At 49.6% G+C, this 16,216-nt stretch overlaps 1 protein-coding gene across 6 annotated transcripts in view; it reads right to left on the bottom strand.

Annotated features, from left to right (window-relative positions):
* The window catches only part of THADA (THADA armadillo repeat containing), a 323,626-nt gene that overhangs the window by 42,363 nt on the left and 265,047 nt on the right, over positions 1-16,216 (bottom strand). For 5 of the 6 annotated variants that reach the window (XM_073897790.1, XM_073897791.1, XM_025868918.2 and 2 more), the window contains exons 33-36: positions 15,516-15,634; positions 15,101-15,173; positions 12,179-12,332; positions 10,436-10,567 (exon numbers count right to left, since the gene is read on the bottom strand). In XM_073897790.1, coding sequence (XP_073753891.1) covers positions 10,436-10,567; positions 12,179-12,332; positions 15,101-15,173; positions 15,516-15,634 — 478 coding nt within the window. Of the gene's footprint in view, positions 1-6,350; positions 9,609-10,435; positions 10,568-12,178; positions 12,333-15,100; positions 15,174-15,515; positions 15,635-16,216 lie in introns of those variants that run through there. The other variant, XM_073897793.1, reaches the window with a different exon arrangement.

Here is a 16,216-nt window from a genome sequence, read left to right as displayed (position 1 = left end):
GTGTGGAGGGTGAAATAAGCTGCTACCTCGTTTAAGCCACTTTTAACTTGGGTCTCTGTTACAGGTGCCAAATCTATACCCTGACTAAACACCAGTGGCTTCACGCTTGAGATCCCAAGAAAATACTTCAGAATGTCTGTCTCAAGATCGGCCCCAAAGTAAGATCCTTGGTTGTACTCTACCAACTTGAGTACTTCTGCTGGAGGTGGGGCTGAGTGGAGAGGAAAATGGGGCGGGGGGTGTAGGGGAGGCAAGCCGCCGTCAAGGCCAACCTTTGTTTCTGATTCTCTCGTGATGCTCTCCGCCTTTGCTCCTGTAGACCAGCTTCACAGGAGACCGCTTTTGGAAATCTGGATTACTGAGCTACACGAGGATCTCCCACTCATTTAGATGACGTCTGAGTGGCCTGGCCCAAGCATATCTCCTTACAATCCCATTCTCCTCACAGCATCAGTGCGTGTGTTCACGTCCAAACTGCTTCTGTGTCGTCTTTACAGAGAGCCACCCTGAAAGGCGTCCAGATTGACAACACACCAGCCTATACGTGTATCCAAATGTACACACATACACACACTCCACGCGTGCAGGTAAGAATACTCCCCGTGGAGCCCCATCACCACCAGAGCCACCTCCTGCTCTGTTCTGCCTACAAGAGCTTCTGCCCTGTGGATTCCTGTGGTCAGAGCAGAGCCTCCTGGGGTCAGAGGAGAGCCGTTGGAGCAAGGAAGCCTGGCGATCAGCCTCAGAGACTTGAGAACAAAACCTGGGCATTTCATGGGCAGGATGAGGGCTTTCTAGGCTCTGATGTTACTCTTCACACCTCTTGGGATCACAATGGGATGCTGAAGAATGAGGGGCTATTATAGTGCCCAGTTATGTTATGACAGTCTGTTTTGACACTCATTTGGATTTGGGGACTGGAGGAAGAAGGAAGGTCATCCTCTGGCCAGTCTGCAGGTGAATGGACTTGGGTGGGAAAAGGGGTCACGTGCCCAGGTAGGTGTGGATGAAAGGTGTGGAGGGAGGGCTCAGGAAGGGCACTCGCTGAGGAGTTGGGGTGGGAGGGGGGTGCAGCCAGCCAGTTGGGGGATGAGTGAAGATGGGGATCCATCTGGTCACCCTGACAGGCGATCCTAACTCCTGAGACTGGCTTAAGTTCCAAAAGGAAGACTCTTCGCAATAGTCAAAGAGGAATCCTGTGTCCTGGTGCAGCCTAACTGAGGAAAATTTAGGCTCCTGAGTTGGGAAAAGGAAAGCACAGAGATCAGAGCTGAGGCCAGGGCAGGAAAATGAGGATCACTGGGCTCTGGGCTTGTCCTGACTAAGCACGTCAGTGCCAGAGAGCCTAAGCCCCAGACTGTGGGCTTATCATCACCCTCAGGGGTCAGTCACCTTGGGCCCAGGGAGCTTGGCTTTTAGGAGCAGCAACAGTGGAGGCAAAATGATGCAAAACTGACCCTCATTTCCTCGAGAGGAGCCCACTGTTGTCTCTGTGGGGCTTAGTCACGGAGAGGCCATGGAAACAATCCCATCACCCCAGCAACCAGGCCCAGCCAGGGTAGTCAGCAGCAGTGGCAACCTGCTCCCAGATTTAAGACAGGAGCATAGTTACTATCTGCTTTTGCACATCATGGGGCCAGCTGCCAGGAACGCATTCGTCAGGATGCAGGTGAACGTCACGGCCCAGCTTCTAGGGACACGGTGATGGGCAAGGCAATCTGGTGCATGGTGAGTGGGGCTGCACTGGGAGAAGAGAGAATCAGCTCCTAACCGCGTCCCTCCTTCAACAGCTGTTTCCCTGTTTCCCTTCACCCTCTGCCGGCGAGGTGCCAGAGGTCCACCTGGGAGCTAGAATCACAATTCCCACCTTGTGTTTCCTCCCCTGGACCCTACTGACAATACGGATGAACACCCAGAGGCCCCAAGAGCGAGGCCCAGGAGAGAGCAAGGCTGCAGTGTCAGGGCTCACTGCAGGGTGTGGTTTCATTGCTGGGAGATGCCTGGTTTCGTAGAACACTCTGTTCTTCCCACCCCTGTGATGCTGGAGTTCCTCCAGGCCCTCTCTCCAAGGCAGTGTTCCCTCTCCTCTGCCCCTACTGCACAGCTCCTACTTCACCCCTTGACCCCATCCCAGGAGTCCAGATTATTCTCAGGAGCGCCCCTACATTTCTGTCACTTCTAGAAGCCGAGGCCTGGGGAGCAGTAGAGAGAAGCGCTGCTCTGTGTCTCAGTGGGCCTGTGTTTTAGACCTTTTCCCCACTAATTATGTGACACTGGGGAAATCATTTACCTTCCCTGGCCTTCGGTTTCCACATCTAAAACCCTCAAGTCCCATGATCCCCTTCCTTTAGGATCCTTGGAAGGGGGGACAAAAGCCTTGATGTAGGACCTCCTGCCACCTCCCACTGCAGCCACCCACCCTCACTGCCCCAACTTCCACTGCCTTCCCCAAGACAAGCTCTGTCTCTGAGCTCCTGGGTCCCCAAGCCATTTTCCTGGGCTGATTCTAGTGTCTTCCTTTTGAACACAACAGTGAATTTAGAAGACCTTCAGCATCCCTCTTTGGTTAACTCCTTGGCTCCAAACCTAGAGGGCTGGGTTTCGAGTCCCCTTCGTGTGTCAGAGGAAGTACTGAATGTGCAAGGCCTTTGTCCCTCTGGACCCTGAGCTCCATCACTGCTCAATATTTCTCTTCCACAGGGCCCAGGGTCCACTGCTTCAACTCCCTGACCTTCAGCTGATTTGTACTTAAAACGGAGGCAAAAGTAAAATATCTCAGAGTGGCTGTGAGAATTGGAAGAAGCCAAGAGTGCCTGCTGGGTGATGTTCTCCATCTCCCTACCCCTGCCACTGGCGGACTCAGAGTGGGGAGGAGACCACCAGAAGAGGCCCCAAGAGGAAGGGGTCTCCATCCTCAGAGCCGCTGCCACCAACTCTAGGTCTCCCAGATGGATCCATTTGGCATTGGCCTGGGTCTGCTGACCAGGGCCTGAGGATCAACTGGAACTCTCCCCTGGCTGGTCACATCCCAGCCCAGTGGGCCACTATGGATAGAATTCTTGCTCAAGAAATTCCACCTAGTGTGAGCCAGAAATGAAATGGCGAGGGAGGGGTACAGCTAGTCCAGGCTCTGCCACCGTGGCCTTGCCTTAGCAGATGCCCCTTCCGTTCCTTGTTGAATTACTGTCTCTGGGAAGACGCGGGGCCTAAGGTAGCTGAGTCTGCAGCAACAAGGACCTGCCACCTTGAGGCAATTTCGTAACAAGGAGAATCCAGGGGTGCCTGGGTGGCTCAGTCGGTTGAGCATCTGCCTTCGGCTCAGGTCATGATCCCAGCATCCTGGGACTGAGTCCCGCACCGGGCTCCCTGCTCAGTGGGGAGTCTGCTTCTCCCTCTCCCACTCTTCCTGCTCATGCTCTCTCGCTCGTCCTCGCTCTCTCTCTCAAATAAATAAATAAAATCTTTAAAAAAAGAGAGAGAATCCAAAGAGCTCTACACCTCCCTTGCCTTAGGTTGTAGCTAAAAACACTGATCTCTTTACTGTGTTTAACTACTGTGAAGGACACATTCCTCCATTCCTTCATTCAACTGATCACCCAACAGTGATTTTTTTGCTGAGCATCTGTTATGTGCCAGGTTGTGGGAATACAGGGGCAAGCAGAAGAGAAAAAAATCTTGTCCTCTTGGAACTTTTATTCTGGTAGAGGGAGACAAAGAACAAAGGAAGGAAACGGTAAAATAAGACAGTGAAAGGACTACGCAGAGAGTGAAACCAGCAGACGAATGGGTGGCTACTCTAAACTGGGTGGTCAAGGCAGGCTGCTGGGGAGATGACACTGAAGCAGACATTGAAATGACAGAAAGGAGGTTAGTTAGCTGTGTGGGACCAGGGAAGACCATTCCAAGCAGAGGAAGTGGCTAGTGCAAAGGGCCTATGGCTGGCATGAGCCTGGCAAGTTAAAGAACCCCGAGAGAGGTGGGAGTGGGTGGAGCAGAGAAAGAAAGGGAGCAAGGACAGCAAATGGGGTTGGGGAGAGGCAGGGGTGAGGCTGGGTACAGCTTTATATGTTACTTTAGGAGTTGGCTTTTATCCTGAGAAAGAAGGGAAGCCAAGGGAGAGCTCTCAGCAGGACGGCAACATCATCTGATCTACTCTGTAAAAAGAGCCCATTACTGGCCTCATGGACGAGGAACGGCAGGTAGGTAAGCGCAGAGGCAGGAAGACCTAGCGGGAGGTTTTTGCAGAAGTCCAGGAGAGAGATCATGGTGGCTTGTACCAGCACATGAAATAAGCCTGGTGGACAGGCAATTTGTAACTATTTCTTAAACGAATATGCTTGATGTCACCACTTTTGGCCTTGTACTTAGAGAAAAAGCTGTGGACCATCTAGGCAGCCATGAAAGGGGGATTGAGAAAACAATTCAGAATTTAAAAACAGGCAAAAAAGAAATGATAGAGGCCGGTCAGGCCTGGAGACAGGTGTGAAGGTTCATTCTCCTGTAGTGGTTATCTTATTTGGGTCATTCTTCTCCAGAAAAATGTACTTGCTATATACCCATCAGGTTATGCTCAGGGAGCAGAAAGCCCTCTAAATCTGAGTCTGGGGCCGGGCCCTGACACCCAAGCATGGAAGAGACAGTGGGGATGGTGCCGGTGAGCAGGTTAGGGAGGCAGAGGGAGGAGGGAGGCCATGCTCTGAGGGCTCCAGGACCACCTGGGAATCGCCAACAGCACAGGGCCTCCCCCCGGGCGTGGGGCTGGGTGGGCAGGAGGCCTTGGCTCACAGTCCTGGAAGTTCCGGGGGTGGAGCTGCCTGTGAGTCAGCCGAGGCCCCACAGCTCCGGGGCTTTGCTGACCAGGCGTCACCGCGGGGCCGCTGTGTAATGTCAAAGTGACCCGGCCTCCCTCCCGGCCTGCTCAAGGCTCGGAGCCTGTGAGAAGTGTTGGCGCTGTCATGCCGTCTCCCGGGCTCTGCGTGGGTGGCAGCTGTGTATGGTGCACGTGTGCGAGGGGGCAGGGGCGTGGGTGCTGGGGGAGGAACACGGTTTGGGGGAACCTGGGCAGACGTTAGGTCTTTTCTTCTCCACCGTGCCCTAGGCCAGATGACCTGCAATTCTGCCCACCAAGCTAACTGCCAAGGCCCTGTCCTCTGAGTCTCAGTTTTTCTACCTTCTGCTCCTGGCCTGCTCTTTTGCCTTCCTGGTAAGCTCCGCTGTGACTCTGGCGTCTCTGGGGGTCCTCATGCCGAGCACAGAGACTCTTGCTATGTCTCCCGGGTGATCCAGGGCCGTGGTCCCTGCAGTCCCAGGCTGGCTCCCTGGCCCCGCAGTCTGAGACCCAGACCTGAGCGGTAAGGGTGAGGAAGGGCTGCCAACTCTTCGCCTGCAAGACCTGGATGGTGGGTCACTCAGGCCTGCCGCTCCGGTTGCCCCTGGAGCTCATTCTTGCACGGAGGGCCAGGCTGCCTGTTCTGGGGCACTTCCTTGGTTCAGAGGGCACTCTAATCTCCTTAGGAACTTGGGGCAGACCAGACAGTTACTGACTGTTAGGCAGCCTACCCTGGTCAAAGAGCAGTCCATCAACACAGATTGAGCACCCACAGTATACCTAATTGGGAGAGGGTCTAGCTCTTGGGCTAGTTGGAAGACAAAGCTACATGAAGAGAGTAGACCATGAAGGGCGAGGTGGGGTGGGGAAAATACGGCAGGGGTTCAGAGAAGGGGAGATCCTGGGAAGCTGGGGTGGTGGAGGTGGGATTGAATGTGTCACCACAAAAGATTTCTATCTGACAGGATGGGCAGAAGCTTTACATGATTTTTTGTGGACAGGAGGCCTGGTGCTTCTCTTCCCCTGCATGTGTGCGTGCGTGCATGTGTGTGTGTGTATGCGCCTGTCTCTCTTTCTTAAAAGTCCTTTATACTTTCTGGGGCACCTGGGTGGTTCAGTCGTTAAGCGTCTGCCTTCGGCTCAGGTCATGATCCCAGAGTCCTGGGATCGAGCCCCACATCGCGCTCTCTGCTCAGCAGGAAGCCTGCTTCTCCCTCTCCCACTCCCCCAGCTTGTGTTCCCTCTCTTGCTGTCTCTCTGTCAAATAAATAAATAAAATCTTAAAAAAAAAAAAGTCCTTTATACTTTTTACACGAGAAGTTGCTACCAAGAAGTCATCCTTCTTGAACCTAAACACTGACAATGGGTATGGGGTCTGGAGGCCCTCCAATTTCTCCCCTGCTACTTTTACCCAGAAGTCTGTCTGCCTAACTTGAGAATCACACAAATTTAGTGAGTTAAATGTACAGACTGTCCAGGTTGGTACCACCCCCTCCCCTCGCCCCCACACCCAGTGGAAGTCCTTGTTCGAGTGGAACCCAACATGAAATCCTGATGTGAACGGAACAGACATGAGTGAGTTGCTCGGGCGAGAATCAGGAGCCCAGGGAAGCAGGAATCGCCGAGCTGATGGCTTTGAGTGTCTCCTGCTCTGGAAATGACAGCTCTTTCCAGAGCATTTCAAGGCTGGAAGTAAGGTTAGAGCAGGGAAAGGAGTAGGTGGAGCCTCACCTGGAGCCCTGCCTGTACCCTTTCTTGTCCTAGCTGCAAATTTCAATCCCCTATTCCTGAGTCCAGAAATGCCATTTCTGCTGTCCCTCTCGGTACTCTGTGGCTGATCTAGGAGTAGGGAGGTGGGGCGGGTTGTGCTTGCAAAGCTGAGGGAGCCTTGGGGGTGCTCAGAGCAGTGTTGACGGGCTGTGGGTTTCACCTTCCAGGTGACCAGGTGGGAAGGAGCACATGCACGAGGTCAGCAGGCAAAAAAGGTGAACAATAAATCCACTCCCACATGAGGGCTATCTAAGCAAGGGGTTATTTTCCCCAGGCCTCCCAGAATCATTAACCAACGGACACCACAAATCTTTACCTGAAGCCAGCCGTGCGCAAGGGGACATGCTAGGGATGCAGTCTGAACGACGGGTTTAATGCTTGGCTCTTCTGTAGTATCGAGTACCTGTGCCAGGGCTCCCAGGAGAACCGGGCAGTGTGCTGGGCAGGGCAGTTCATTCTGTTCCCACAGCAGATAAAGGCCCCCTTTTGCCCTCTCAGTTTCCAGCACCCATTTCCCCAAGGTCTAGGGAATCCTCTGTCCCAGATCACAGTGCCTTGTGGCCTCTAAGCACCCTTCCTGATCCCTGGTAGTTTCACTTCCTAGAAGGTGATGGCTTAACTGCTTACATCGGTGCCAGAGGCATGTCTAGGCATTTCTTCAGAGATACCTCATGGGTTTGAGGCTGCGAAGGCCCCTCTGTTTCCCTTGTCTCCCATCTCCCACCAGCACCAGCAGTCCATCTGCCATGCTCTCCCACCCCGTCCCCACTGACAGCGGCTCGCGACCCGCTCCTGGCTTGTCTCCCGGCCGGAGGTCTCCCTCCAGGCCGTCACGCATACTGCTGCTGGAAAGAGCACCCCAGACAAGACGCTGGCAACACTGCTCCCCCACTGAATGCCCTCTCCAGCCCCGCATCACCTACAGAAGGAGGTCCTTCACTTGGTGTTCAGAGTCACCCCAAGAGTGCATGCCCCTGCCTTTCTGGCTTTATCTCCCACCCCACTCCCCTGGCCTCAGCCTATGTTCTGGCCACCGTGCCCCCCAGTAAGCTCCCAAGTTCTCCCCAACTCCAAGTTCTGGCTCTAGCTTCTTCTTCTGCGTTGAAATGCTCCCGTCTGTGTCCCATTTACCCGGTCATTTGGGCCAGCCCCACTCTCGGGGGGTTGGGGGGGCGGTCAGATTATCCACCTAGACCACACAATCAAGATGCACCTTGCACGTCCCTGTGCCCCCAGCACACTATCAGACAATGTACATGCAAAGCTCTCTGTCCACATCCAGCCCTCACTGATAGGATGGGGTCTCAGAGGCAGGGAGTCCTTGTGTTTTATTCTTAGGAGGAAAAGTGAGAATTTTTTTAACAATATTTAGCCTTCTCAAAGAAGACATTAAATATTACCATGATTTAATAATAATATTTTACTATGGCGTTCATTAGACCATTGATTTGGGGACAAAATTAAGGAAATGTATTTTCAAGCTATTCAAGACTCAAAAGTGATAATTAACTCTGAACACCGCAGAGCAAACCATTAGTAGTATAGTCTACAAAAATCCCTGCATGCTGAAGGAATGAGAAAAGTTACCATCAGCCACTTGATATCCTCAAGAAATGTCAAAACAAGACAATATTGTTCTTGTGTGTCAGCTGGCTGAACTTCTGACTAAAGCAAAAAATCAGGAGTGTTCCTCAGCCTTCAGCTACTTTTCAGTCCCAGACAGGAAGATGTATATTTTTTGCTTGAGAAAATCAAGCTGTATTACGGAGTTCTGTCTAAGCATTGCCACCAGGCTGAACAAGGAACACATGAGGAAGTCCTGAGAGACTGTCCCCACATAGTGACATTACATTGCTGTGACCTTTGAGGAATCTATCTTGGGTTTGATTTTTTTGGGGATGTAAAAATTGACTCAAAATGAGTTAAAAAAAAAGGGGGGGTTGGCAGGATATTTTCAAATAACTTAGGGGAAAGGAATCACAGAGGGGGCTGAATTGTTGGGAAACCAGTCAGATGGTCTAGCAATATAGGCTGTGTTGGTGTTTTCAAGTTGTGGAACTGGATTTTTAAAACATTTTATTCTGAAATAATTTCAAATATACAGAAAAGATGCAAGTATAGTAACTCCATATCTGTGTTTACTATTTACACACACACATAATTATTTTTCCTGAACCATCTGAGGGTATGTAACAGGTGGCATGCCTCTTTGACCCCTTAATATTTCAGTTGTGTGTGTCCTAAGAACAAAATAGTATCTTACAAAACCACAGTACAGTTATCAAATTCAGGAAATTTAAAATTGATTAATCTACAGACAATATTTCAATATTGTCAGTTGTTCTAGAAATTTCCTATACGGCTTTTCATCCCTCTAGCACAGGATCTAGTCCAGGGTAACACATTACATTTCATTGTTATAGAATCCTTGTCTTTTTCATACCTTAGATCCTCTTTTTATAGGCCAAGGTGAGGAATACAAAAATAGGTAGGCTTTTACATTTATTTCCCTAAGAGGCTTTTACACATGGATTTTTACACGAGAAAGGCACTCAATATTTAATTATTGGTTTGTATTTCTTGAGGAAAAAATTTAAACTACAAGGAGGAAGATCATGGCAATACACTTTTACTATAGGTGAACTTGGGGAAATTCTGAAAGAAATATAAGTAGTCGGGTAACAACTATCAGAATCAGGAGGGGATAAGTCCACTGATAATTCCAGTATGCCATAACCTTTCCCATTTTTGGTGGAGAGGGTACTAGAGAAATCTTGTGAGTATTGTATTCCACCAAATATTTACTGAGCACTTGCTGGGTGCTCTGTGTGTCCTTCTAAGGGAAACACGTATTCAGAAAAAGGAATGAATCACTAACGGTGGAAATACAGATCCAGGAACTCGGACAGGCCGGGAAGCTGGTGGGGAGAGGGCTTCTTGCAGATCACTCCCAGAATCAAACTGCATGTCTTCCCACTGAGAGGCAAAGCAGGTCCCGACCAAACCTGCTCTGGAGCAGCATCACCAAAAGATTATTCAAAAACCAGCTTCTCCCACATATGCATGACAACAGAGGACTCTAGAATGCGGACGTTCATATTCCAAGGGAAGCCTCCAGGATCCCCAGCCACTGGGACAAGGAGCCCCGACTCAGTTTCAAACCCTGTGTGGCCACTCCCGCTCCCATTCTGCTGTCCATTCTGCTCAGCCTGTGACCTCTTGCCTCCAAATGCTGTTCCTGCTTCTCCTCGGGATGGCAGACCCAGAGATCCTTCCTGACAACCCGAGTGCAGGGAATGCAAGTCCACCAGAGCAGACATCCTCCCAGCTGGCGACCTCTCCAGAGGTGTGACCCTGCTTCTACTCCTAGCTAACCTGACTCACACTCATCTGTTTCTGTCACATGTGAAAACTAAGAGAAGTACAAAATGATAGATCTATGATTCCCGGGTTATGTTACCACACAGATAATCATGACTTAGCCTTATCTTAAAAAGGATGACAACGTAACTAGCTAACAGCACTGTTGATTAGATTTCTATCTTTGAAGATGATTTTTCTCTATGATGTCCTAGATATCAGGGGTCAGCAAACTATGGCTAGCAGATCAAATCTGGACAGCTGCCTGTTTTTGTACATAAAGCTTTATTGGAACACAGGCATGCCCACATGTTTACCTACTGTTTAGGGCTGCTTTCCCACTAACACAGCAGAGTGGAGACAGAAACCGAATGGCCAAGAACGGTTAAAATATTCACTCTCTGGCTGTTTACAGAAAAAGTGTACCAACTCTGTCCGAGAACAATAAGGCACTGCTGAGGGGTAAGAATGAGGTACCTGTTGATTGGTAGGTATTTCCTTGTGACATGGCAGTCACTACAGTTCCCGTGGCTGCATCTCGGACGGCTTGCTCCTCACTCTGCAGGAGGGTGAGGACACATCTCCAGAGAGCAAGTGTATCCTGCAATCCTAAGAAGAACAAAAGGAATTCAAATTACCTACGGTTCAATTTACAAGCAGGTACAAATACTGCTTTAAATCCATGGTGGTGGTGGTGGGGCGCGCCTCAGTGGCTCAGCTGGTTAAGCGTCTGCCTTCGGCTCAGGTCATGATCTCAGGGTCCTGGGACTGAGTCCTGCATCGGGCTCCCTGCTCAGTGGGGCGTCTGCTTCTCCCTCTCCATCTGACCCTCCCCCCTGCCCATGTTCTTTCTCAAATAAATAAATAAAATCTTTAAAAATAAATAAATAAATCCACGGTGGAAGAGAGTAGTCTTTAAAGGAGCAACAGTCATGCCTTTCTTCCTGGGTATTTCAAGAAAGGAAGACTTGGCAGTCAGATTAACAGTGGAAGAGAGAGGGCCTTTGGGGGCAGGTTTGGAAATATCTGTCTTTTTGGGGGGAAGGCTTCTGGAGGCAAGCAGCCCTAGGCAAGGCCCCCTGGAAGGTGTGGCCCAGCTAACTAAGGCCCTGGGCCCAGCTGTCCACAATGATTCACGATTCTTAGGAATGAAACTGTATGCATTAAGAATGCTTTGGGGGAAACAAGCCCAGTGTTGATTTGAGTGACTGCCTGAGCTTATAAATTCTGAAAGCAAGATTATACTTTGGGGGGGGTAAGCACTGAAAAGGGGAGGGAACCACAGAGGAGAGCCGGTGCCAGGTCCATGTGGGGCCCACTCTCTGACCACCACTGCCCTTGGGCAGGAGCTCTGTGTGGTCCCTGTGCTAGGTGCTGCTGGGGACAACGGGGCAGGAAAAGACAGTACGTGCCCCTGAGCGACGGAAGGAGCATCAAGTCAAGGACACAAAGCAAGGAGAAGTCAGGGATGGAAATGGCCGGCTGTGCCTCACAGCAGGGAAAGATCATGGTGGACCGGTGTGCCGGAGGCAGACTTCATGAGGGAGGCGACAGGTGGGCAGGGCCTCACAGAAAGGAAGTGTGTTGTCTAGGGGGTAGGCCCAGGCTTGGGCAGGGTCACAACAGGAGACCCACAGGGGACCACCACTCATCACCCCTAGCCTTTCAATGGGGGACCTGCCCTGTCCTAAGAACTCTCCTTCGACTACGCTCTCCCTTGTCTGCCCGCAGGGAACCTCGTACCAGAGACACCAGTGCGCTAGTCATACCAAGACGTGAGTTCCCTACCGATGATGCACAGAGCCTGTGCTGGGAAGTGGTGGCCGACGAGCAGGGAGGGCTGGCCAGGGCACAGAGCCACGGGATAGGGTGTTTAGATTTTATCCTGAAGGCAATCGGAACCCACTCAAAGGCTTTAAGTAGCGGAGTGAAATGATCAGTTCTGTATTTCAGAAAGACCGCACGAATTTTTGGAAGTATAAGGAGAATGGCTTTGGGGGTAAGATGGAAAGAAAGGAGGCCAGTTAAGAGGCTGTTGGTGAAAAATGGGGAATTCGGAGGGTAGGGGGAACACATTTGAGAGATGCAAAGGTACAGTGCACACAGTCGGTTTTCATCTTCCCTCCTTTTTTATCCTGGAGTACCTATTAGTGCTTTTAGCTCTTTGGTACACTGGACCTCGGACCTCAGATCCCCCACCCCCCGGCCTGGTGCACTTACCAAGAACGGGATGGAGGCTGGTGAGCAAGAACGGTGTGGTGCGGGTGAGGGCTTCAGCAGCAGCCAGCCTGGACTCTGTGGGAAGGTGTTCTCCACAGGAGAAGGCGACCAACTGAACCCACGACTTCAGTGTGGGGGCCACCGAGTCCCTGGTCTGAAAGCACAAAGCGTATGGCAGGTCCGCAGGGGCAGTTAGGGGCTGACATGGAATTAGGTCTGAGCCGCATACACCACACTGGATGTGCAAATTAGCTCTTACCGCAGGGGAAGAAAAGTTTTCTAGTTGTTTTTCCAACCCAACTAGGGAGAAATAAACAAGCCCAGGGAAGAAAATGTGATTTGTCTTTCAGTAATACTGAGTCACTAGAACTAGCAAGAAAGTTCCTGGAGTCTTTCTGATGCAAATCAAGGTATCAGAACATTGGCATATTTGACAGCTTCGGTAAAGACAAGCCTTCTGGGGAAACACTGTGGTAGCAAATAATACTGTTGTCTCCCATAGCAAGATGCTCCTTCTATCTTTAGTAACAGAACCTCAAATTTTGGGCTGGGCATAAAGACTACATTTCCCAGACCCCCCTTCACTTGGGAGTAATATATGATTAAGTTCTGACTAATGGTGTATTATTTTTAGGTCATGCCTTAGGAAACAGATGTGACCTTTACTTCCCAGGTTTCCCTTTCCTGCTAGCTGAACAAGGACAAGATGGTGGAAGCTGGAGCAACCATTTGGGACCATAAGATGGAAGCCATGTTGAAAACAGCAGAATAAGCTACAAGGGTCTGGGGACCCAATACTGTCATGCCACCATATCTGCTTTGACTGCTGTGATCTGGTTTAAGCCACTGTATTTATGAGTTTCTGCTATAACATTTAAAGCAGCATCCTAACTAACATTATTGTTTAAACAAAGCTCTATTCTTCTATAGTAACAGCTTTTTTTTTATTGAGATACAATTCACATGCCATACAATTCACCCATTTAAAGTATATAGTTGAGTTCTTAGTATATTCACAGGTTTGTACAACCATTACCACAGTCAATTTTAGAACATTTTCATCACCAAAAAGAGAAATCCCTAGTTAACCTCCCCCATCCTGTCATCCTGTCAGCTCCCAGCCCTAAACCACTAATCTACTTTCTGTCCCTATGGATTTGTCTATTCTGGACATTCCATATAAACTGAACCATAGAATACGTGGTTTTTTGTGACAGGCTTCTTTCATTTAGCATATTTTTAAGGTTCATCCACGTTATAGATGTATCAGCACTTCATTATTTTTTGTGACTGAATAATATTGTTTTGAGTGGACATACCACATTTTGTTTACCCATTCATCAGTTGATGGACATCTGGATTGTTTCCGTCTTTTAAACCCTGGTTTTCTACGTATTCTAGAAAGGGGATTATTGTTCCAAATGTACTTTACTTCCCATATCAAAGAAGCCTCTTTAATTGTTCAAAATTACCATCGGTGGGCCTCTGTGGAACTAAACTGATGAGCATCTTAGACCTTGAGGAAGAGGCCGACTCCCAATGTACAAAGAAACCCAGGTCTTCCTGGGAACTTCTTTTATGCATTTCTCTACGGTTTTGTTAATTTTTCTCTCCCTGGAAAACTCCCAATTTTTACCAAATACTGCTTCATTCAAGTACCAAGCAGTGCCTCTAAGATGCACATGAATACTCATTAAAAATGTCTGTGGATGAGAACGAGGTCTTTTGGCAGATGGGACAGGCTGCCCTGTGACTGCTTTCTTAGAACTTGTTTTTTTCCCTCTGGGCTATAGTTTTTTTTCAGCAAATCCTCTCCCTTCCTACAAACCTCTCCCCTTCAAACCCCCAACACACACTACTGACTTTTTTTTGGCTCTTTGTCCTTCCTGGTGACCAGCCAGCTTTGGCCCCCTGGCCTGCCTCTGAATGCCCCACATTAACAGTGGATCTGCTTAGCTCTCACCCTCTGTCCCCTCTGCCCAGCCACCGCTCTCTGAACACAACCACTTTCTCTGTGAAGTCTTCTCCTTAGCAGCCCTGCACTCCCTTCCTCCTCTGGATTCCTCCGGCCTCCTCCCTAGCAGGGCATTTAATGTCACGATCTAATGCTCCTCCTTGCTTATGACACTGTCCCTCCATCCTTGTTCATCTCCCGATCTCCCGCACCTCTGGCTGTGCTGCTTTACCGTAAGGAACTGGAACCCGTGATGTTAGCTGCCACCATCACAGTGTGGTCACGTGTAACCAGGAGCTTCAGGTAATATTACTGTAGTATCAACTGCCTTCTACTTATAATAATACTCTGATAGGGACACCTTTCTTATGCCCCTAAGTATACATGTATTTGTCTTAAGGCATCTTCCCAGGAAGCTGTTTTGGTTACTTTGGTTCCATCTTTCCCCCAAAGGACATGTGAGACAGAGGGGGCACATCCAGGCCTCCATACAAAGCCAGCTGGGGCCATATTCTGGGGGAATAGTTAAGCCTTAGGGATGTATTTTCATACTTAGTTGGCCAGGGTGCAATCCCAGTGACTTGCTCACTCGCTCTTTGAAAAAAGAGTCTAGCTAGAAAACTAGGACAAAAAAAACAAAGGGTTTGGGGTGTGTGTGTGTGTGTGTGTGTGTGTGTGTGTGTGTGTGTGTGTGTGTGTGTTGTATGAGAGGAGGTTGTGTTACCCTTATGGACTCAAATCAAGCATGCCCAGGACAAGAGAAAAGAAATGCTGATGGTGGTGCTCAGAAAATTCTACAGAAGTTACACCCAAAGTGAAACACCCACATGAATAACATTTTTGTAGCGGCGACACATACATGCCCCAGTGATTCTGCTTTGCTGAGACAGTTCACTTTCACCGACGCCTTCCTGGTAAATAAGAGCACGAAGACCCAGACCCTAGGCCACAGGCCCAGTCAGCCTTACCTCCTCACACGTCTGCAGGTGGTGGGCGATCACTCTGGAGGCAAGTCTCAGAGCTACACTTTGAATTTCAGACCTAGAAAAAGTCAGCCAAAAACACAGAAATAAAACCAAATGTACTTTGTATACAGATGGGTTTTTGTCGATAGTCTGTAATCCACGCCATTGTGAATGGTGGGCATGCTCACCTCAGGGCCATACAAATGCCATCAGAAGTGATTACCCTTTGGTTATTAATGTGAAAACTCTGACATCATTCTATGGCTTGAGCTTAGAACATGCTCCTAGGCTGAGATTTAGAAGGAAACACAGGACCTAAGCCCTTCGGCAAGGACCGTGCCCGGATTCACTACGTGACTGACTGCTGGGACAGACCCTACATCATGCTGGGGTTGCACGGGGAGCACTGGGGGCAAACCTTTCACTGGAAGCAATATCCATTGTCCAGATCAGGAACTCCTTTGGGGTGAGGTGAATACAGTCCTCCGTCTGGGGAAGCCACTCGCTGGGGTCCATGCAATGGAGAATCTTCAGTATCTGTGTGTATCAGATCCATGGGAAAAAAAATACTCAGGAAAAAGTCTCCAGGAGCCAAATAATCATCACCTGTACCAATAAAGGGGTCTAGCTTTCAAAAAGCATCACTGACTTCTTATTTCCGCCTTAATATTTTTGGGAGACCAAGACAGGGTGGAGCAGTGACACACCCAGGGGACCTTAGTGACCTGGGATCAGAGTCTAGATGCCCCGATTCCTAGGCTAGTGCTCTTTCCTTTTGATGATGCTTTCTAGGTGGCCATCTGTCCCCAAACAGCCATGTTGACAAAGACGACCCTCTACCACATTCTACAGCCAATTTTCAGGGCTGCATTTCTTAGAGCGCTGATGGCTTACTCCCAACCTCTATCTTGGCTTATTGCCATCATCATTACCATTGTCATCACTTTTTTTAGTGCCCTTCCATGCACGAAGCCATGACAAGCACTATACAAAGAGAGTCCTTGCCCACTGGATGTGGCATCTCCTTCCTATTGCTCCTGGGGAAGCCCAACCCAGTCCTGCCTACATGATCTTGTTACAGCGAGCTTGCCAAAAAGCAAGGGGCGCAGAAGGGAAAAT

The sequence above is a fragment of the Callorhinus ursinus genome, unplaced genomic scaffold (genome assembly GCF_003265705.2).
Source record: "Callorhinus ursinus isolate GAN/ISIS: 27379988/994484 unplaced genomic scaffold, GSC_fseal_2.0 scaffold10, whole genome shotgun sequence".
Taxonomy (NCBI): domain Eukaryota; kingdom Metazoa; phylum Chordata; class Mammalia; order Carnivora; family Otariidae; genus Callorhinus; species Callorhinus ursinus.
Note: the sequence above shows the minus strand (reverse complement) of the source record. Positions and strands in the feature narration are given on the sequence as shown.